The sequence below is a fragment of the Prionailurus viverrinus genome, chromosome D1, assembly GCF_022837055.1.
Source record: "Prionailurus viverrinus isolate Anna chromosome D1, UM_Priviv_1.0, whole genome shotgun sequence".
Taxonomy (NCBI): domain Eukaryota; kingdom Metazoa; phylum Chordata; class Mammalia; order Carnivora; family Felidae; genus Prionailurus; species Prionailurus viverrinus.
The window spans coordinates 9,973,221-9,990,708 of NC_062570.1; the positions used below are offsets into that span (position 1 = coordinate 9,973,221).

General features: G+C 43.1%; 1 protein-coding gene across 3 annotated transcripts in view; it reads left to right on the top strand.

The window, feature by feature from the left end:
• The window catches only part of SIK2 (salt inducible kinase 2), a 159,473-nt gene that overhangs the window by 129,612 nt on the left and 12,373 nt on the right, over window positions 1-17,488 (top strand). For all 3 annotated transcript variants that reach the window (XM_047877793.1, XM_047877792.1, XM_047877794.1), the window contains exons 5-9: window positions 1,878-2,002; window positions 2,456-2,579; window positions 3,940-4,160; window positions 5,901-6,053; window positions 12,748-12,912. In XM_047877793.1, coding sequence (XP_047733749.1) covers window positions 1,878-2,002; window positions 2,456-2,579; window positions 3,940-4,160; window positions 5,901-6,053; window positions 12,748-12,912 — 788 coding nt within the window. The remainder of the gene's footprint in view (window positions 1-1,877; window positions 2,003-2,455; window positions 2,580-3,939; window positions 4,161-5,900; window positions 6,054-12,747; window positions 12,913-17,488) is intronic.

Here is a 17,488-nt window from a genome sequence, read left to right on the forward strand (position 1 = left end):
GACCTTTGACATCTCCCATGCTCTAGGCACTTTACGTGTTTCGTCTCATTTAATCCTCACAGCATCCTGTCTCGGTAGGTAGATTATCACTACATTTATAGATGAAGAAATTTAAGTTCAGGGAAGTTGAGTCGTCTACCAAAGGGGCTTGAAGCTAGAAAAGCAGGAAAACCGGAAATCTGCTCTCATTCTCCTTAACTGGAGAGATTGTGCTCTGCTGTGAAGCTGTGGTGTTGGGGGTTGTGACTGTTGTTGACTGTCACTACTGCTTGCCACGAGTTTATATGTCAGTGAGCCAAGAGAACGCTTTGCCTGCAGTTACTCAAATATGCCGTGGTCTCCAAGTGTGAACAGTGCGAGTTGATGTTAAGTCACCGGATCCTCACAAAAACCTGCCAACTACAGATGTTTATTATTTCAACTTTGCAGATGGGGAAACCAAGGCTCACAGAGATTGATACAGAGTCACACAGCCAGTGAGTCTGGAACTGGAGATTTGATCCAGTACTCATGGGGACACCTTTAAAAAAAATTTTTTTTTCAACGTTTATTTATTTTTGGGACAGAGAGAGACAGAGCGTGAACGGGGGAGGGGCAGAGAGAGGGAGACACAGAATCGGAAACAGGCTCCAGGCTCTGAGCCATCAGCCCAGAGCCTGACGGGGGGCTCGAACTCCCGGACCGTGAGATCGTGACCTGGCTGAAGTCGGACGCTTAACCGACTGCGCCACCCAGGCGTCATGGGGACACCTTTTAAAGCTCACTATCCCTGCAGCACCCTACACCAGCCAGGAGTAGAGCCAGTTTCTGTCACTCTAAGGCAGTGTTCTCTGGTCAGGAGTCTTACGACATAAGACAGTATTCCTGTAACTTACAAAATAACAGGAATTTGTTTCCGCAGTAAGAACACGAGATATGTGAAGGCTTAGCAAAAGGGCACAAGCTTGCATTTATACCGAAACTCACTGAAATTGGTCTTTTCGTGCATATTGAAGGCATCTGAGTAGTGTTGCCAGAGTGCCTGCTGTGTAACAAAGCTATAGATTGAGTATGACTAATGTTATTTAAGGGAAGGCCATTCACTGTTTTGAGGTATAATGCCGCTCATTCTGTAAATGAGTAAGTGATAGGTGTCTTGTGGCTGGCTGGGCCAGAGAGCCATCACATGATAATGAGCTATTCAGATGCACATCTGCTTAAATCAGAATGTATGGGCCAACTCTTAAAGAATTGTGACCTGAGAAACACGGGACTCAGTTGCCTTAAGAGGTTCTAGATCTTGCTACCTTGGGTAACGGAGGAGCCGTTGTGTTTAGGTAAAGATCTTAAATTTTTACTCATTTGTTTCTTTCCTTAAAGACTATAAAAGATAAAGAGCTCATGGGGCGCCTGGCTGGCTCGAGGTTGAGCATGTGACTCTTGATCTCGGGGTCATGAGTTCAAGCCCCATGCTGAGCATAGAACTTACTGAAAAAAAACTTTAACTTAAAAAAAAAAAAAGGAGATAAAGAGTTCTTAATCATGGAGTAATTGAAATTCTAAGATTTTCTAATTCAAGTTGGTTGTCCACACCAATGGATTTTCTTTCGGCCTTAAAAATACATGACCTAAAGTCTTTTTCCAGCCTCTCACTCATTGTCTTGGAGAAAAAAACTTGATAGATTTATACATTCGTTCATTCCACAAATATTTATTGAATACTTGATATTTGCTAGTCACTGTGCTCCGTGCTGAGGACACATCACAAGATCAATGCTGTTCCTCACAGAGCGAATAGTAGTGCTATCGTTGATACAGCATATTGTAAAATTTGTTACAAGAAACTCAGTATAGTTTGAGAACACAGATGAAAGTAACATTTATTTCCATCCCAATAGATTTCGGTTTTGGAAATTTCTTTAAAAGTGGTGAACTGCTGGCAACATGGTGTGGCAGCCCTCCTTATGCGGCCCCTGAAGTCTTTGAAGGGCAGCAGTATGAAGGACCACAGCTGGATATCTGGGTACTTGTTTGCTTTGCCGTGTTCAGTGCATCTGTGACAATGACCCTTGGTACTTGGGCCCATCGCCGAAGCTCTTGGTACCTAACACATAGGCCGTAGTTCATACTTTTCCCGCCCACTGGACTGTAATTCGAGCATTTTGAATTTGATTCTAGGAAAGAATTTCTAGGGGCAGATGTTATTACTTTAATATCAGCAATAATTTTAAGTAGTAATCAAAAGAAATTAAATTCAGATCTTTGAGTATTTGTTTTAGGATATTTTATTGCAGTAGTCTGAGTTTTCGATTTTTCTTTTTTTTTTTTTTTTTTTCTTTTCAAATTCTGAGACAGTAGTAAATCCAAACCGGAATTTTTCAGCCCAAATGATCTTAAGGGCCCCGGGGATGTTTAGGAAAACAAAGAGTGTTTAAAGTTCTCAGAGGAAAAGTGACTGCGCTGTCTTCTTTCCTAGAGCATGGGAGTGGTTCTTTACGTCCTTGTCTGTGGAGCTCTGCCTTTTGATGGACCAACTCTTCCAATTTTGAGGCAGAGAGTTTTAGAAGGAAGATTCCGGATTCCCTATTTCATGTCCGAAGGTAACAAACTTGTTCCTCTTAGAAATGTGCTCTCCAAACTTTGTGCTCTGAGTGAAATGCCTGGGAAAGGCTTCCCTTGTTCTAAGAGTTTGGTGCCATACAAAGTGACTGAGTCACTTCAGAAGCCATAGAAATAAGCTGCCCCCTCCATGTAGGTGAGCGACGCTCCAGCCTTCCTACTTGTGACTGAAAACGGAAAGTTTTCCAGGTTAAGAACAGCACGTCTTCGCATGTGCTCTGGGTCTATAAATGTCCCAGGTTTATTTTAGACTCAGAGAAGCACTTTGTAGACAGAGTCACAACTATTTCACTCTGAGTATGAAGTACATTTTCCCGTATCTTTCGGTGAAAAGTTGAAAACTTGAGTTTTTTAATTGAATTAAAAACTGGCAAAGCTCTTGAATTGAGAGGAGTTGCCCTGACCCCTCCCCGTCTTGGGCTGGCAGGTTGCATGCAGCCGACTGGGTTGTTGCCGCAGTTCCATTTACTCCATAGCTTTGGGTGACCATCCTGAACTCTGTCACTCCTAGTGAGATGGTAGAAGCGAAGCTCCGATACTTAAGAGCACAGACCTTGGAGCCAGACTGCCTGGTTTTAATCCCGAGTCCACCACTTACTGGCGGTCTGACATCGACAAGTGATGTCACCTGTCTGTGCTTCCTCGGTCTTTAAAATGGAAACAACAGTGGCTCCTTGTAAGAGCCTTGTGAAGATTAATTGAATTAATCTCTGTAAAGCACCTTGCGGGGTGTCTGGCGCCTAGTGAAGGGTATAAGGCCGGTCACGTGGCTGGTAGAGAGCATGGTGTCGGCTCTGAGAATTAGCTGCTGCCTGAGTCACAGCAGTGCAGTTTCTGAAATGTAATCACAGGTAAATAACGCTTCACGTGCGTTTCTCTCAGCTACACCGACGGGGAGAGGAGATCAACAGTCCGCCAGAGAGCTCTCGCCTCACTCACTTACCCTTAATGTATCAGCCTCAGAAGGGGCTCAGGATCCATTTATGTGCTCGTTCTAGGAAGAAGGCTTGTTTTTGTCCTCAGCAGAATCTAAGTCCACCTCTAGATCTTTTCAGTTGAGAAATACGATGGAAGGGTTCGTTTAGCACAGAATCGGACAGCCCTACAGCCTCCTGTTTTTCTTAAGTATTCATTCACGTGATGGTTACTTTTGTGTCAACACTCACCACGTGAACCTGACAAATACAACTGGCTTTCATGTATTCATTTGTCCTTCTGCTTTCCAGTGGGCACTGTGGAGGATACAGAGATTAATGCTGTTGTACAAAGTCACATGACTGAAGCCAATACCCTGAAGTACAAGATGATTTATGTGACTTTTGTAACATTGTGTTTCCATAGATTGTGAGCACCTTATTCGAAGGATGTTGGTCCTAGACCCGTCCAAACGGCTAACCATAGCTCAAATCAAGGAGCATAAATGGATGCTTGTAGAAGTTCCTGTTCAGAGACCTGTTCTCTATCCACAAGGGCAAGAAAATGAGCCATCCATTGGGGAATTTAATGAGCAGGTTCTGCGATTGATGCACAGCCTTGGAATAGATCAGCAGAAAACCATTGAGGTAAAGTGATGAGAGATTTGACTGAAGATATTTTAGGATTCTTCTGTGCTCAGTAACGTGAAAGCTTGTGCCCACACCCACCATCCTGGTGTTCGAGCATGACCATTCCCATCACCTCGGCGTGTCCAGCTTTCCCTGAGGATTATAATCAGGCTATTTCATGTTTGCTTCTTTATTCAATATATAAATTCTTCCCTTTGCCCCATCTGCCAAAAAATCAAGAGGTAGTTTATGTAGGTTTGAAAAAAGACAAAGATGGGAACTTAACAAAGTAGAAAATTTCTTGTAAGATGAAGGGTAGAGTTTTATCCAAGTCATAAGCTACTTTATATGGAGAATAAATATACATACAGATAGGGAACAAGGCTGAGGGCTGAACAGGAAACCACAAGAGTAGGAATCAGGTTCAGGATTTAGGTTGTGAACTGGAGAAACTGAGAAGGCAAAAACAGGTGGATTCCAGAATTGGAAGTTCTTTGGGTCATAGAACCGAGAGAGTCGTGAATCTTGGAAGTTCCTCATCCCTTTGATTTCTGCCCTTTAGTAGGTAGCGTTTCCATAGGGAAATACATTTTTATTACCTGCACAACAGGAAAAAACAGTGCTTTTATGGAGGAAGCACAGCAAGAAAGAACACAAAATGCTTCTTACGAATATCAAGTGCTCCAAACCGTGCTGCCATTAAGCAAAACCAGACTGGCTTTCCTGCCTGGCTCATCATGTGCTCAGCGATGTGTTTGTGTCCTTGTCCGTGAGGTAGATTTTGAATGGCAGCTGTAAGTGCAGTCCCACAGGCCTGTGATTTTTGTCAGGGGTGCTCTGCGTCTGAGGTGCCCTGCACAGCGCCCGCGCTGGCTGTCGGGCGGGGTGAGAAGCAGGGGAGCGGTTGTTCCTCCATCCGTTGGTGTCCTGGGGAAGCTGGCCGGCGAGGGGTGTGAAAAATTGGGAAGCAACTTTATTTTCAAGCTTTCAAGAGGGTGGGACTGCAGAAACAAGGGGAAAAAATTGCCTAACAACGGAGACACAGTGTCTCTCAATCTCCCATCCAAATGTTACTGTCCAGCCCAAAATAATCACCAGGAATTTCCCCAAAGACTTTAATCATTCACTTCAGAGTTTGCAATAGTTTGGACTTGTATTGAAGTTAAGGAATTAGAGCCTCTGAGCTCAGGTTGCTAACTGACTTTACACCATAGTTACAGCTAGGAGACGGAACCGCACAACCCCATTGCAGACTCCCTACGTGAGAAAGTGGTGGTATTTTTTTCTGGATGCAGGGAAATAAATGGAGCCTGTGAATGTAGAAGGGCGAGTCACTTAAAAGTATCACCCTTTATGTAATCAATATGGGAAACTCTCCTTCATTTTAATTTTTTTTAATTTTTATTTATTTTTGAGAGAGAAAGAGAAAGAGATAGAGCATGAGCAGGGGAGGGGCAGAGAGAGAGAGGGAGACACAGAATCCGAAGCGGGCTCCAGGCTCTGAGCTGTCAGCACAGATCCCAACATGGGGCTGGAACCCACAAACCGCGAGATCATGACCTGAGCCAAAGTTGGACACTTAACCAACTGAGCCACCCAGGCACCCCTCGTTTTAAATTCTGGAACAGCTTTTATTTTGAGACACACTGTTCATTGTGTTTAAGAACACATGGTTTCTTCCCTCCTTTTTCAGAAAGATGTAGATCATTGGATTGGTTTTCATGCTTCTTTGACTTCAGCACTTGCTTTCTCTTTCAGTCTTTACAGAACAAGAGCTATAACCACTTTGCTGCCATTTATTACTTGTTGGTGGAGCGTCTGAAATCACACAGGAGCAGCTTTCCTGTGGAGCAGAGACTGGATGCCCGCCAGCGTCGGCCCAGTACCGTGGCTGAACAAACAGTTGCCAAGGTAACACCATATTAGCCAGTGGTCTCATCTCTCAGGTGCCTATTCATATATTTGACACATTTTTCATCTTGTAGTACAACAAAGGGTTAGGATTTATCCTCTCCCCTGTTTTTCTGTAAAGTTTCTGCCTGTCATCATTAGATTCTCAAATGTTTTAACATCTTCCTATTTCTAAGGATTAATTTTATTTCAGTTGTTTTAAAAGACTTCTCATTTTTTTAATTACTGACTTATTGTGAGAATTAATGTAATGGGCCTATATAGTTGATTCCATGTGACAGATCTTTATTGCAGATTCACTGCGTGCAGGTTCCTATTATTAGGTACGATAGGGGATAGGATGTACGAAACCCAGGCATGGCCTCAGATACCTTACAGTATAAAAGCAAAGTAAGACAACATCATAAATAACCGTCATTCGAAACAGAAAGAGATAAATGCAGGACGAGAACTAAGGGCAGAGGAGAAAGTGACACTTCTGAACGGAAAGGCTTCATGGGAGAGACAGCATTTTGACGGATCTGGAATCCTCGGGGATGTGGAGGTGGGGGCAGGGGCGGTAGGGATAGTGGGAGGCCTGGTATGGAGGCCGCAGAAGCAGCTCGAGCACAAGTACTCAAGTGTGCAAGGGCAGGGTAGGCTCCGAGTAGCCCACCGGAACCGAAGCATACCAGCGAAATGAAAAAGTTGGAGCCGTGCTGTGAAGGGCTTCCAATGCCAAGGTAAAGAGTTTACTTACAGTTCAGGAAATTAGGAGGAACGGTGGGAGACTTCAGCAGGAAAGTGATAAAATCATATCCCGGCTTTAATCTATTAATCAGTGACATCATTGGGAAGGAAAGATTGGACAGGGAAGAGAAGAACTTTGGAGAGAGCAGTTGGGAGACGAGTAGTAAATACTGCAGGCTTGACCTAAGACCTGCCGGTGGGGGCACTGGACGCCCTCGGCTGTGGTTTGCAGAGGCACCGTAACACGGTGGTTAAAGCAGTTGTTATGGAGCAAGCCCAGACTGGGCCACCTCCTGCTACCTGACCTTCAGGAGGTTACTCAAGGTCTTTCTGTGCCTTAGTTTCCAAATCTATAAAACGGAGTAACCATAGAATGTTCTAATGTTTAAATTAGTTGATAATTGTGCAACACTTAGAGCGTGTTCCGTAAATGTTTATTTTATAAAGTAATAAATGGTAGGGAGGAAGGAACAGCCATGACTTAGAAATGATCCCTTTCTTAAGCCCGAGGCTGGGAGAGTCAGGGGTGGCACGGACTCCGGACTCCATTGCTTGAGAGGAAGAGGATCTGGATCCCAGGATAGAGGCCGAGGCTAAAGGGAGCTGGGAAATCAGCCACATAGAGGCTGAGGAGAGGAATGGTTCATTCAGATGATCTACCAGGATTCCCGTTGGCTTCTGTGAGTGCCTGCTTTGTTCAGAGGACAAGTAGGAGCAGAAGTTCTGGCCATATATTTCTTGTTTGGCAGTGTAACAAAGTTTACAGAATTTAGTACAATTTTGCATTGGCTTCTACACAACATGTGAGGCGGGAGGACCTAACAAAACTAAGATCGTCTTGATCTTAGTAGGCAAATGGTGTATACACTGTTATACATACTTTAGTGAATATTGATACTGATGTCACGTATGGACAGAGTTCCAAATATTGGGTCAGATTCTCCCTGAGCGCTTGGAATCCTTCAAAGTTCCAGAGTTGAATGGTATTGCTTTCAAGACCGGAGGGGGATACAATGAAAATTCCTAAGCTGGGGGAGTAACAGTGAGGTGTAGTGGTAACCCCTCCCCTCTGGGAAATGCTGACAGGGAGCAGGGTAGGAAGCAGGAAAGCCCCCCCCAAAGCTGTGGCAGGCTTTCCCTCCCAGGTCTCTTCATTCTTGCTCACAGTACACAGGCCAGGGGATGGGGTTATGTAAATGATTGACCCTGAGCACGTGCGTATTACTGCACATGATCGCCCTTCTTACCAAAGCTTAAAGAAGATTCCCTGGGAGAGCTCAAGTTATGTCTGATGTGGCTGAGAGTTCAGATCTATAATGTAGCTTCTTATGTTAGATAATTTTTTTATTACCAAGCACCACATGAGTTACTTTCATTTTAAGCACTGACCCAAATTGTCATAGAAAGCTACTTACCGAGACTTAAAAATGTATCTAATTGAAGTAGAAGTCTTCAGTGTTCGTTCAGTAGGCTTGTCCAGAGTGCCTTCTGGATGCTAAGCAGCAGGCACTGGGCTCAAGAAGATGCTCCCTTCCCTAGGAGATTTCACATTCTCATGGTTTGTTGAACTTGTTAAAAAAAAAAAATAGATTTCCCTGGGCTCAAAGTTTTAGTAGAGGCTTCTCCCTTTAATTCTTTGTTGTATTGTTTTAAAGAAGTGGCAAATCAGGGCACCTGGGTGGCTCAGGTGATTAAGCATCCAACTTGAGCTCAGGTCATGATCTCAAAGCTCATGAGTTCGAGCCCCACTTTGGGCTCTGTGCTGACAGCTGGAGCCTGCTTCGGATTCTGTGTCTCCTTCTCTCTCTGTTCCTCCCCCACTCTTGTCTCTCTCTCTCTCTCTCAAAATTTAACATTAAAAAAAAATTTCTTTTTAAAATAAAGAAGTGAGAAATCAGTTGTAGTTGGTGAAACGATAAGAAATTAAGGAAACAACATGATCCCATGCAGAGATTGCACGAGCCGTGGAATCACACAGACCTTGGGTTCCATATCCTGCAGTGCCCTGAAATATAAACTGGAAATAGCAGCACCTACTTCATAAGTTTGCTACAAAGATACAATTAGTTAACTTCTACCTGCAGCTCAGTTCAGCAGATAGAGTACTTCTTCTGTACCAGGAAACAGTCCCTGCCCGTAAAGAATTAATGGTATAGTGATAAAGTACCCATTATTACTACTTGGGAAACAGTGAGATTCCTATCTTATAATTTAGAGTACTTATATTTGCCATATACTCTGCAAGAGATGTTAACATCTAGTTGACGACAGGCAACAATTTGGAGACAATACGTGTTCTGCCTTTCTCTCACGAGTCCTAACTACTAGTCCTTTGCTCCAGGTTTCTATCAACTGTAAGTAGACGAGAATGAAACACTCATCCTAGTACTCCTCTGCTTACTGATTAGAGGCTGCCCTCCACAACTGTAAGGAAAGGCATCCTGTAGTTGGCCAGGGCCACCGTAACAAAGTACCATAGGCTGAGGGGCTTAAACAGCAAAAATGTATTTTCTCACAGTGCTGGAGGCCACAAGTCCAAGCTCAAGGTGCCATCAGGGTTGATTTCTGATGAGAACTCTCAGCCGCTTTCTCTGTGTGCCCTCCCTCACACAGCTTATGTTCTGCATATGCAGAGAGAGATCCCTGGTGTCTCCTCCTCATCTTAGAGGGACAGGAGTCCTTTCGGATTCAGAGCCCACCCTTAGGACCTCATGTAACTTTAATTACCCCCTGAAAGGCTCTCTGTCCAAATGCAGTTGTGTTGGGGGTTAGGGCTTTAACATATGGATTGGGGAGGGGGAGGGGGGAACTGGAGGTGTGGGAGTGTGGACAGGACACACAGTCTGTCCATAACTGGCACATTCCTATTGGAGCAGTAAAGATTTTCCCATAGGAGAAAACATGATTTTCATTTTAATGGTCCTAAAAGAGCACAAAATCACGAGAATCAAGACCATAAACGTAAGGTCTAAAAAGTCATTACAGTTAGTTGGACATGATCATTGTCTGTTGCCACTCTTGGAGAAACTGGTAACGTCTGCCTCCCTGGGACATTAGTCATCCATCTATTTATTATAATGACACATTCTTTAGTCTACAGTGCCGAGCATGCCATTTGAATAGTTACACCCTACCTTGTTCCAGAAAGATCTGTTTAATCCCCTCAGTGATTGCAAGAATCCTAAAAAGTAGACCGCTAAAACCTACCATCCTATTTCCTGTGATTGGTAGTCACACAAAAATGTGTTTTTTGTCCATCCACACCAAGTCCACAGTAGGCTGCTGTAATCCAGGTTGGACGTGAAAGTTGTCCAGGAAAATGTGTTACACTTGGTCTGGCACAGCATGATCCTGCCATTTAAAAAGTCACAGCTCCTAAGAGGCGGTGACTGAGAAGGAACAGCACATCCTGGTTATCGTGTTAGTACTCATTTCCAGCACCATATCATTTAGGTAATGCTTTGCCCTAATAGCTTAGACTACTTTCATACGCGAGGAGCAACCTAAGAAATTTGGGAAATAGAAATTAACGTTCAGCTTTAGCCTTTGACCGGAAAAATGATGAGTAGAGTAAGAAGAGTGCATGAAATATTTTTATTAGGAAGTATACATTTTATATTGTGACATGGGGCTGAAAAAAAAAAATTATTTTAAAATGACTGATCTTTGAAAGGGAAAAAAACTTGTTTAGCCTCAAGAGTGGCCTGGGATATAAGCATGAGGACTGATGATATTAGAAAAGCTGTTCTCTTTATCATGCTCAGGACAGTTTACAATGTTTTTTGTTTGGTTTTTGGGTTTTTTTTTTTTTTTCTTTTTACCAACACTTTGCTATTGCTATTTTTTTTTAATGTTTATTTTTTGAGATAGAGGCAAGGTGCAAGTGAGAGAGAGGCAGAGACAGAGGGAGACACAGAATCCAAAACAAGCTCCAGGCTCTGAGCTGTCAGCACAGAGCCCGACGTGGGGATTGAACCCACAAGCTGTGAGATCATGACCTGAGCTGAAGTTGGACACTTAACTGACTGAGCCACCCAGGCGTCCCTGCTATTGTTGCTATTTTATTCTTTGTCTCATGCAGCATATCTAATGATGTTAATGTTGGAACGAACCAAATGTAAAGCATATTCTAAATATGTTCAAAGTATATTAAATATAAGGTGTATTTCATCAAAAACCATCAGCCTAAAATTTTAACGGAGAAACATTAAATAATATTTGAGAACAAAACGGTATTTATTTGCAGGCTAATTGTTGTATTAAATTCTTGTAACCATTTTACAAATTTAGAAGGAAGGAGTGGCGCCTGGGTGGCTCATTCAGTTAAGAGTCTGACTTTGGCTCAGGTCATGATCTCACAGTTCGTGGGTTTGAGCCCCATGGCAGGCCCTGAGCTATCATTTATGAACTATCAGCTCAGAGCCTGGAGCCTGCTACAGATACTGTGTCTCCCTCCTCTCTGCCCCTCCCCTGTTTGTGCTTTCCCTCTCTCTCTCTCTCTCTCTCTCTCTCTCTCTCTCTCTCTCTCTCTCAAGAATAAATAAGCATTTAAAAAGAAAAAAAAAAAACTTTCAAAGGAAGGAGAAAGGCGGAATTGACATTACTGACTGAACGACCTTACTGTTACCTTTTACACTCCTGATGTCACTGTGAAATAGCAATTGTGCCCTCTTATACAGGTGAAGGAAATAGGATTCAGAGAGGTTAGGTAACCTGATAATGTTCACACAGTTAGTGAGGAATGGAGCAAGGAATCAAACCCAGACCTCTGGAAGAGAGAAGCTAAAATTACACCATGTTGTTCCTTTTTATTTGTTTGAAGTTAAAACTTATCACCCTAAGTCCCTTCAAGTGTATAGCAGAGAAAAGGGTTGTTCCTCTGCCTTTTGGACACTAATGTGATGATTGTTTCCTTAACCGTTTGGCAGTGTCTGTTACATTCAAAAGTCTTCAAAAAAATTATTCTGCTAATTTTAAAGAGATGGGAGGGTAGGATTATCCAGTAGTTTCATCTTTAAAATCAATTCGTGCCAATTGTCATAAAGAAAGATTCTCTGGGGGCGCCTGGGTTCTCTGGGGGGCTCAGTCGGTTCAGAGTCCAACTGTTGATTTCACCTCAGGGTCATGGGATAGAGAGCCCCGTGTCGGGCTCCGTGCTGAGTGTGGAATTTGCCTAAGATTATGTGTGTGTGTGTGTGTCTCTCTCTAAAATTTAAAAAAAAAATAAAAGAAGAAGCAAGATTCTCTGTTGTATGACGTTCTGAAAGAAGAGTTCATCATGCTTGTTTACTTGGAGTTCTTAACAGAGGAGACATGAAAATGGGCTTAAAGCCATCCAGAGCTTTCTATAGTAGGTTGACTTTCGGAAGATAAGCTGCTCAGCAAGAAGCATCTCTCCTTCCACTGGGCCAACAGGCTGTGTTCAGGCCGCGCATCTCCTTGGAAGGAGGACACTCCTGTCACCACCAAGTAGCTGCCACTTCTCTTTTCTTCCTCTGCACGCATACCCTTGTCAGGAAATACATAACCATCTCACCCCACCAGCGTGTGTGGGTGTGCGGGTGTGCAGGTGTGTGGGTGTGTACCTACCCCTGGTTCGGTTTTGAGCTCCTAGACACAGGGGCTTCTCTCTTTATAATTTTTGCATAGTGATGCATTGAGGACATAGACCACCTATGTTTGCTGAGTTAAGAAACAGAGCATTCTTAGCTTCTGTACAGAGACCAGCTTCCTTGTCATCTGTGTGATAGGCACCTCCCTGTGGAACAGGAATGAAATGTGTAGAACAATTCCTGAGACTGCTTCAAATCAGTACCTGTACCACGTACACGTTTCATCACATTTTTTCTGGGGTTCCAACTACTTATTCTTTCGTTGTACCAGGAAGAGTTATCTTATTCCAAGAATCTTGTATATTTGTATAGAAGGTATTAATGTTCCCAAACTGCTCTTGCCATATTTTCAGGCCCAAACTGTGGGGCTCCCGGTGACCGTGCACTCCCCAAACGTGCGGCTGATGCGGTCTGCCCTCCTCCCTCCCGCATCCAACGTGGAGGCCTTTTCATTCCCAGCGTCCAGCTGTCAGGCAGAAGCAGCCTTTATGGAAGAGGAATGTGTTGACACACCAAAGGTACGAACGTGTTTGAGAGACTCTGAGCTCGCAGTTGGACCGGGACTTCAGTTTCATCCCCGAGTGTTGTACTTTGGCTTTGGTGACCTTTGTCATTTCCTCAAGTCACTCAGGAGTGTTGTTTTTTTGCAGAAATGGGAGAAAAATATCTAGGCCGAACTTGGCTCTCATTGCGGTCTTACTGTTACGGCTGTTGCGTAACTTGTCAGACCTTATACGTACTTTCCAAAATCCTTCTTTCTCTTTCCTTAAGCAGTCCCTTCCCTCTTCAGGTTTCTAGATCACTCATAGGTATGGGATTTTTTTTTTTTTTTTTTTTTTTTTTTTTTACAAATTGTAATTCTGAAAACAGAAATATAATTACTGTGTTGAGCTTCCGTCTGTGTTATTATTACCTCTTTTCTGTTGCATGCGCTGTAGCTGCAAAATAATGGGCCACCTTTTTTGGACCAGCATTTTCTTTGTCTTGTTTGAATATGTTTAAATGAGGTATGTTTATCCTTGTGTGCTGAATGAAGTTGGCTTTTAATATATAGAAGATGACAGCTTCTGTCATTTGATGGATGCTTACTTAACTTTTTTTTTTTTTTAAGTTTATTCTAAGAGAGAGAGAACACAGCAGGGGCAGAGAGGGAGAGGAGAGAGAGAATCCCAAGCAGCCTCTACACTGTCAGTGCAGAGCCCAGTGTGGGGCTTGAACTCCTTAACCACAAGATCATGACCTGAGCCAAAACCAAGAGTCAGATGCTTAACCAGCTGAGCCACCCAGGCGCCCCTTATTTCACTTCTAATCTGCGTTTTATATACTGAGCATCAAGTGATGTCCAGAGGATCGTATTAATGGGCAGATCTTGGAACATAGGTGTTGGAGTATGTTCTGAGTAGACTCGGTATTTTCCTAGCCGTGTGAACTTAGGCAGGGTGACTAACTTCTTTGAACCTCTGTTCTTCATAAAATGAGAACACCAATTCTTGTGAGACTCTTGTGAGGATTAATTGAGATAATGTGTATGAGATTGTGAGCATACTGTAAATACTCGGTATTATCTGTTTCCTATCTTTTAAGCCTCTTGAGTTAATGAAAAGATAACTCACATGAATTCTGCCTCCATGTTCATAGTCTAGCAGAAGAGACACGATGCATAGCTAAAGACAAGGTACCAGGTGCTGAATACATCGATAGAATGTAATTGTTCCCTTAGATACCTAAATCAAAATGCTGCACAACTGGAAAAAGTTAGGGGGGGTTGCTTTTAGCTAGTTTGACCAGGACAGTCCAGGTTAACTGTCAGAGCTGGGAATTGAGGGATGGGATGGAATAGGGGTGGATGGCATCTGGGTGGAGGGAAGAGTCTGAGCCAGCAAATGTCAGGAAAGCTTAGGTGCATAAAAGAGCAGTAGCTCAGTGTGTGTGTGTGAGGAAAAGCACATGTGAAGGGGAGTTGTACGAAATAAGGACCAGTAGCTTAGCTTTGAATGTCAAGCCCAAGAATGTAGGCTTTTTCTCTAGGCCAAATCCATATTGTGCTTCAGAAATCATCCTGGAAGGTACATAGCCTGCATTTGATGGGGACAGGGACAGTGGAAGCTTAGAGCAGGTGTCCAGAGAGGACATGTTGAAGGCCAGGACTGTTAGCGCTCAAGGAACTATAGAAGAGGGGATGGTATGAATGAGGTTGTGCAGCTAAAATTGATAGAGTATTATGGTCCAGGAAAAAGATGTCCAGACTCATAACAGTATTTTGAGCCTAGGTGATTGGGAGGGTAAGTGCCATTTTCAGAAACCAGGATCTCTGGAGGTAGAGCCGATTCAGAAGTTAGATCACGTGTCTAAGCTAAACCATAGACGAGGCAGCTTGAGGCGAGGCTGCGCGAGCAGGTGTTAGCTGCTGACTGTGAGTTACAGTCCCTGTCTCTGAGGACGAGGCCACTTCCTGCGGACAGTCTATTTTCTCTGCCGGTGATTGCCTAGAATGTCCAATAACCTCATCAGCTTCTGTGTTCTCACCTAGAAATTTAGCCATAAATTGGGACAACATAATTCACTTATTTGTAAGATCTAATTCCCTTGAAAAAATTAACATGCAGCCTGCTAAAAGCTTATCTGTGAGGGCATCGGGCCTGAAACACAGATTGGGCACTGTCTGCTGTGGTATATAGGGCAAGCTATTTTTAAAGCTTGTGATTGTTCCCGTAACTAGGAAACAGACAGGAAATGAATGATTTCGTGAAAGATAAAGACAGTAGCTAGATGGTGTATTTGCATTCGTAGGAAGAGCAGTGCTACCCTGGCACTTAGCCAGGCCAGAGACACCCCCTGCTCTTCTTTGTGGACCATTTCGTTTATGTCAGCAAAAACGCTTGTGCCCTCTTCCCTCCCTAGGACCTCTTTTTTGGTGGCCCATCAGTAAGTGCACACACACAAAGCTGTCAGAGCTGTGGCTCCTTTGTGGTTCCTGTTACTTCCTACTCATTCGCTGGGCCGCCCGTTTTTTGTCTTCTAAAAGATGCTTCATAAATGCATGTATTGTTCATTCATTTCTGCTCACAGTTGCTGGCAGATACTGTCCATCACAGAGATTTCACCTCTCCCTTTCTCCCAGAAGTCTTTAAAAGTGTCAGTAAAGTCCCTTAGGGAGTCTGCACTGAAACATTGGTTTGGGGCTCCTGCAAAAAACACCCCCTTTTTGAGACAGTCACCCAACTCCGAGCAGTAGCTGAGAGCCCCAGATGACACAGAGACCATCGAGGGGCAGGTGCACAAACCTTGTGGGGCCATCTTTTTCTTTTAAGGGTTTCTTTGAAAAGAATCCATTTCTTTCCGGTTTTATTGGGAACGAATAGGCCTGCATCACTGTGTAAGCTTAAGGTGTATACACGATGGTTGATTTACATGTGTTGGTAAACGATCGCCGCAGTAGGGTCAGCTGACATCCCTCTTCTCATACAGATGCAACAAAAAGAAAAGAAAAAATAGAAAAAACTCCTTTTCATGAGAACTCTTAGGATTTATACTCTCTTAAAACTTTCCTGTCTATCCTACAGCAGTATTAGCTGTGGCCATTGTGCTGTGCACCACACCTCTGCTACTTACCTTACAGCTGCAAGTTTGTGCCTTTTGGCCCTCCTCCTCCAAGCCCCCATCCCCCCTCCGCCTCTGGTAACCACAAGTCTTATCTCTGTTTCTGTGAGTATGGTTTTGTTCTTTTGGTTTTTTTCAATTCCACATCTAAGTGAGATCATATAGCATTGTCTTGCTCTGACTTATTTCACCTACTATAATGCCTTCAAGGTCCATCCATAGTGTTAAGTGGTAGGGTCTCCTTGGTTTCTCATGGCTGAATAATACTTCATTATTATTATTAGGGGTATATAGATACATACGTATATGACTTCTTTGTCCATTCATCCATTGATGGACACTTAGGTTGTTGCCAATCTTGGCTTTGGTGAATAGTGGTTCTGTGAACGCAGGAGTGCAAATACCTTTCTGAGTTAGTGTTTTCATTTCCTTTCTATATGGGAATAATGAGTTTTACACACACACACACACACACGTGCGTGCGTTTTAGTCACTTTTAACATTGTATTAGACATTATAATAAAAGGATTTCCCAGGCTCCGTCATAACTGGGTAGCCACACTTGGAAAATGCAAGTGTCCCACGTCTGTTTACTCTGTTGAGGTCTGAAAAGGACATGCCTCTAAGGCTCTGTAAGACGATTACCTTTTAAGTTCTGAACTTGAACTTTTGATTTATAAGTGAAAAAATAAAACCAGTCAGAATCATACATGGAAAATTCACAGAGGGATAAAGAAAAAAATTATTCACGATCCCACTACCCAAAGATAGGCATATTCTAGCATCTTCTCTAAGAGTGGATCACAGATGGGCGGATGGGTGAGTGGAGGGTGTCATAGTAGGTAGACTTGTTAAAACAAAATTATATTGTTATATGTAATTTTGTATCTTGTTTTTACATAATATAACATCATGAACATTTTTCCCATATCATGCAATCTGAAAACATAACACTGGCCTAATATACTGTATTAGATGTACCCTTATTTACTATTTTTGGACATCAGGTGCTTTCATTTGTTTTGTATCCTCAAATGTGCTTCAGGTGAATATCCTTGTGTCTAAATCTTTGACTATACCTCTGATTATTTCCTTAGGATAAGTTTCTAGAACGGGTTATCCAGTTCTTTCTTCCTCACTTGGTTATTTGTTTAATTTGCTTCAAGATGGTAAAAAATATTTTCAAAGAAAATGGTACAGTTCTGTTCTCATGCTTTTAAAATTTTTATTGTTATAAAGTATTCTCTTTTGGTCGGGAAATCATAACAACAGATAGAATATTTTAGTTCATCCCCCCCCAAACAGCCGTCTTACACATGAGAAAAATTGAGCTTTACAGAAGTTGAACAACATGCCGATAAGTGACAGAGCTGAAGTTTGAGCCTGCACCTCAGTATGCGCCCAGCTGTCCTGGCACTGATGATGCACGTGAGACAAGACACATTGTCAGCCTCCAGGTCCACTGGCTACTATTGTGCACTGGTCTCCTGTCTG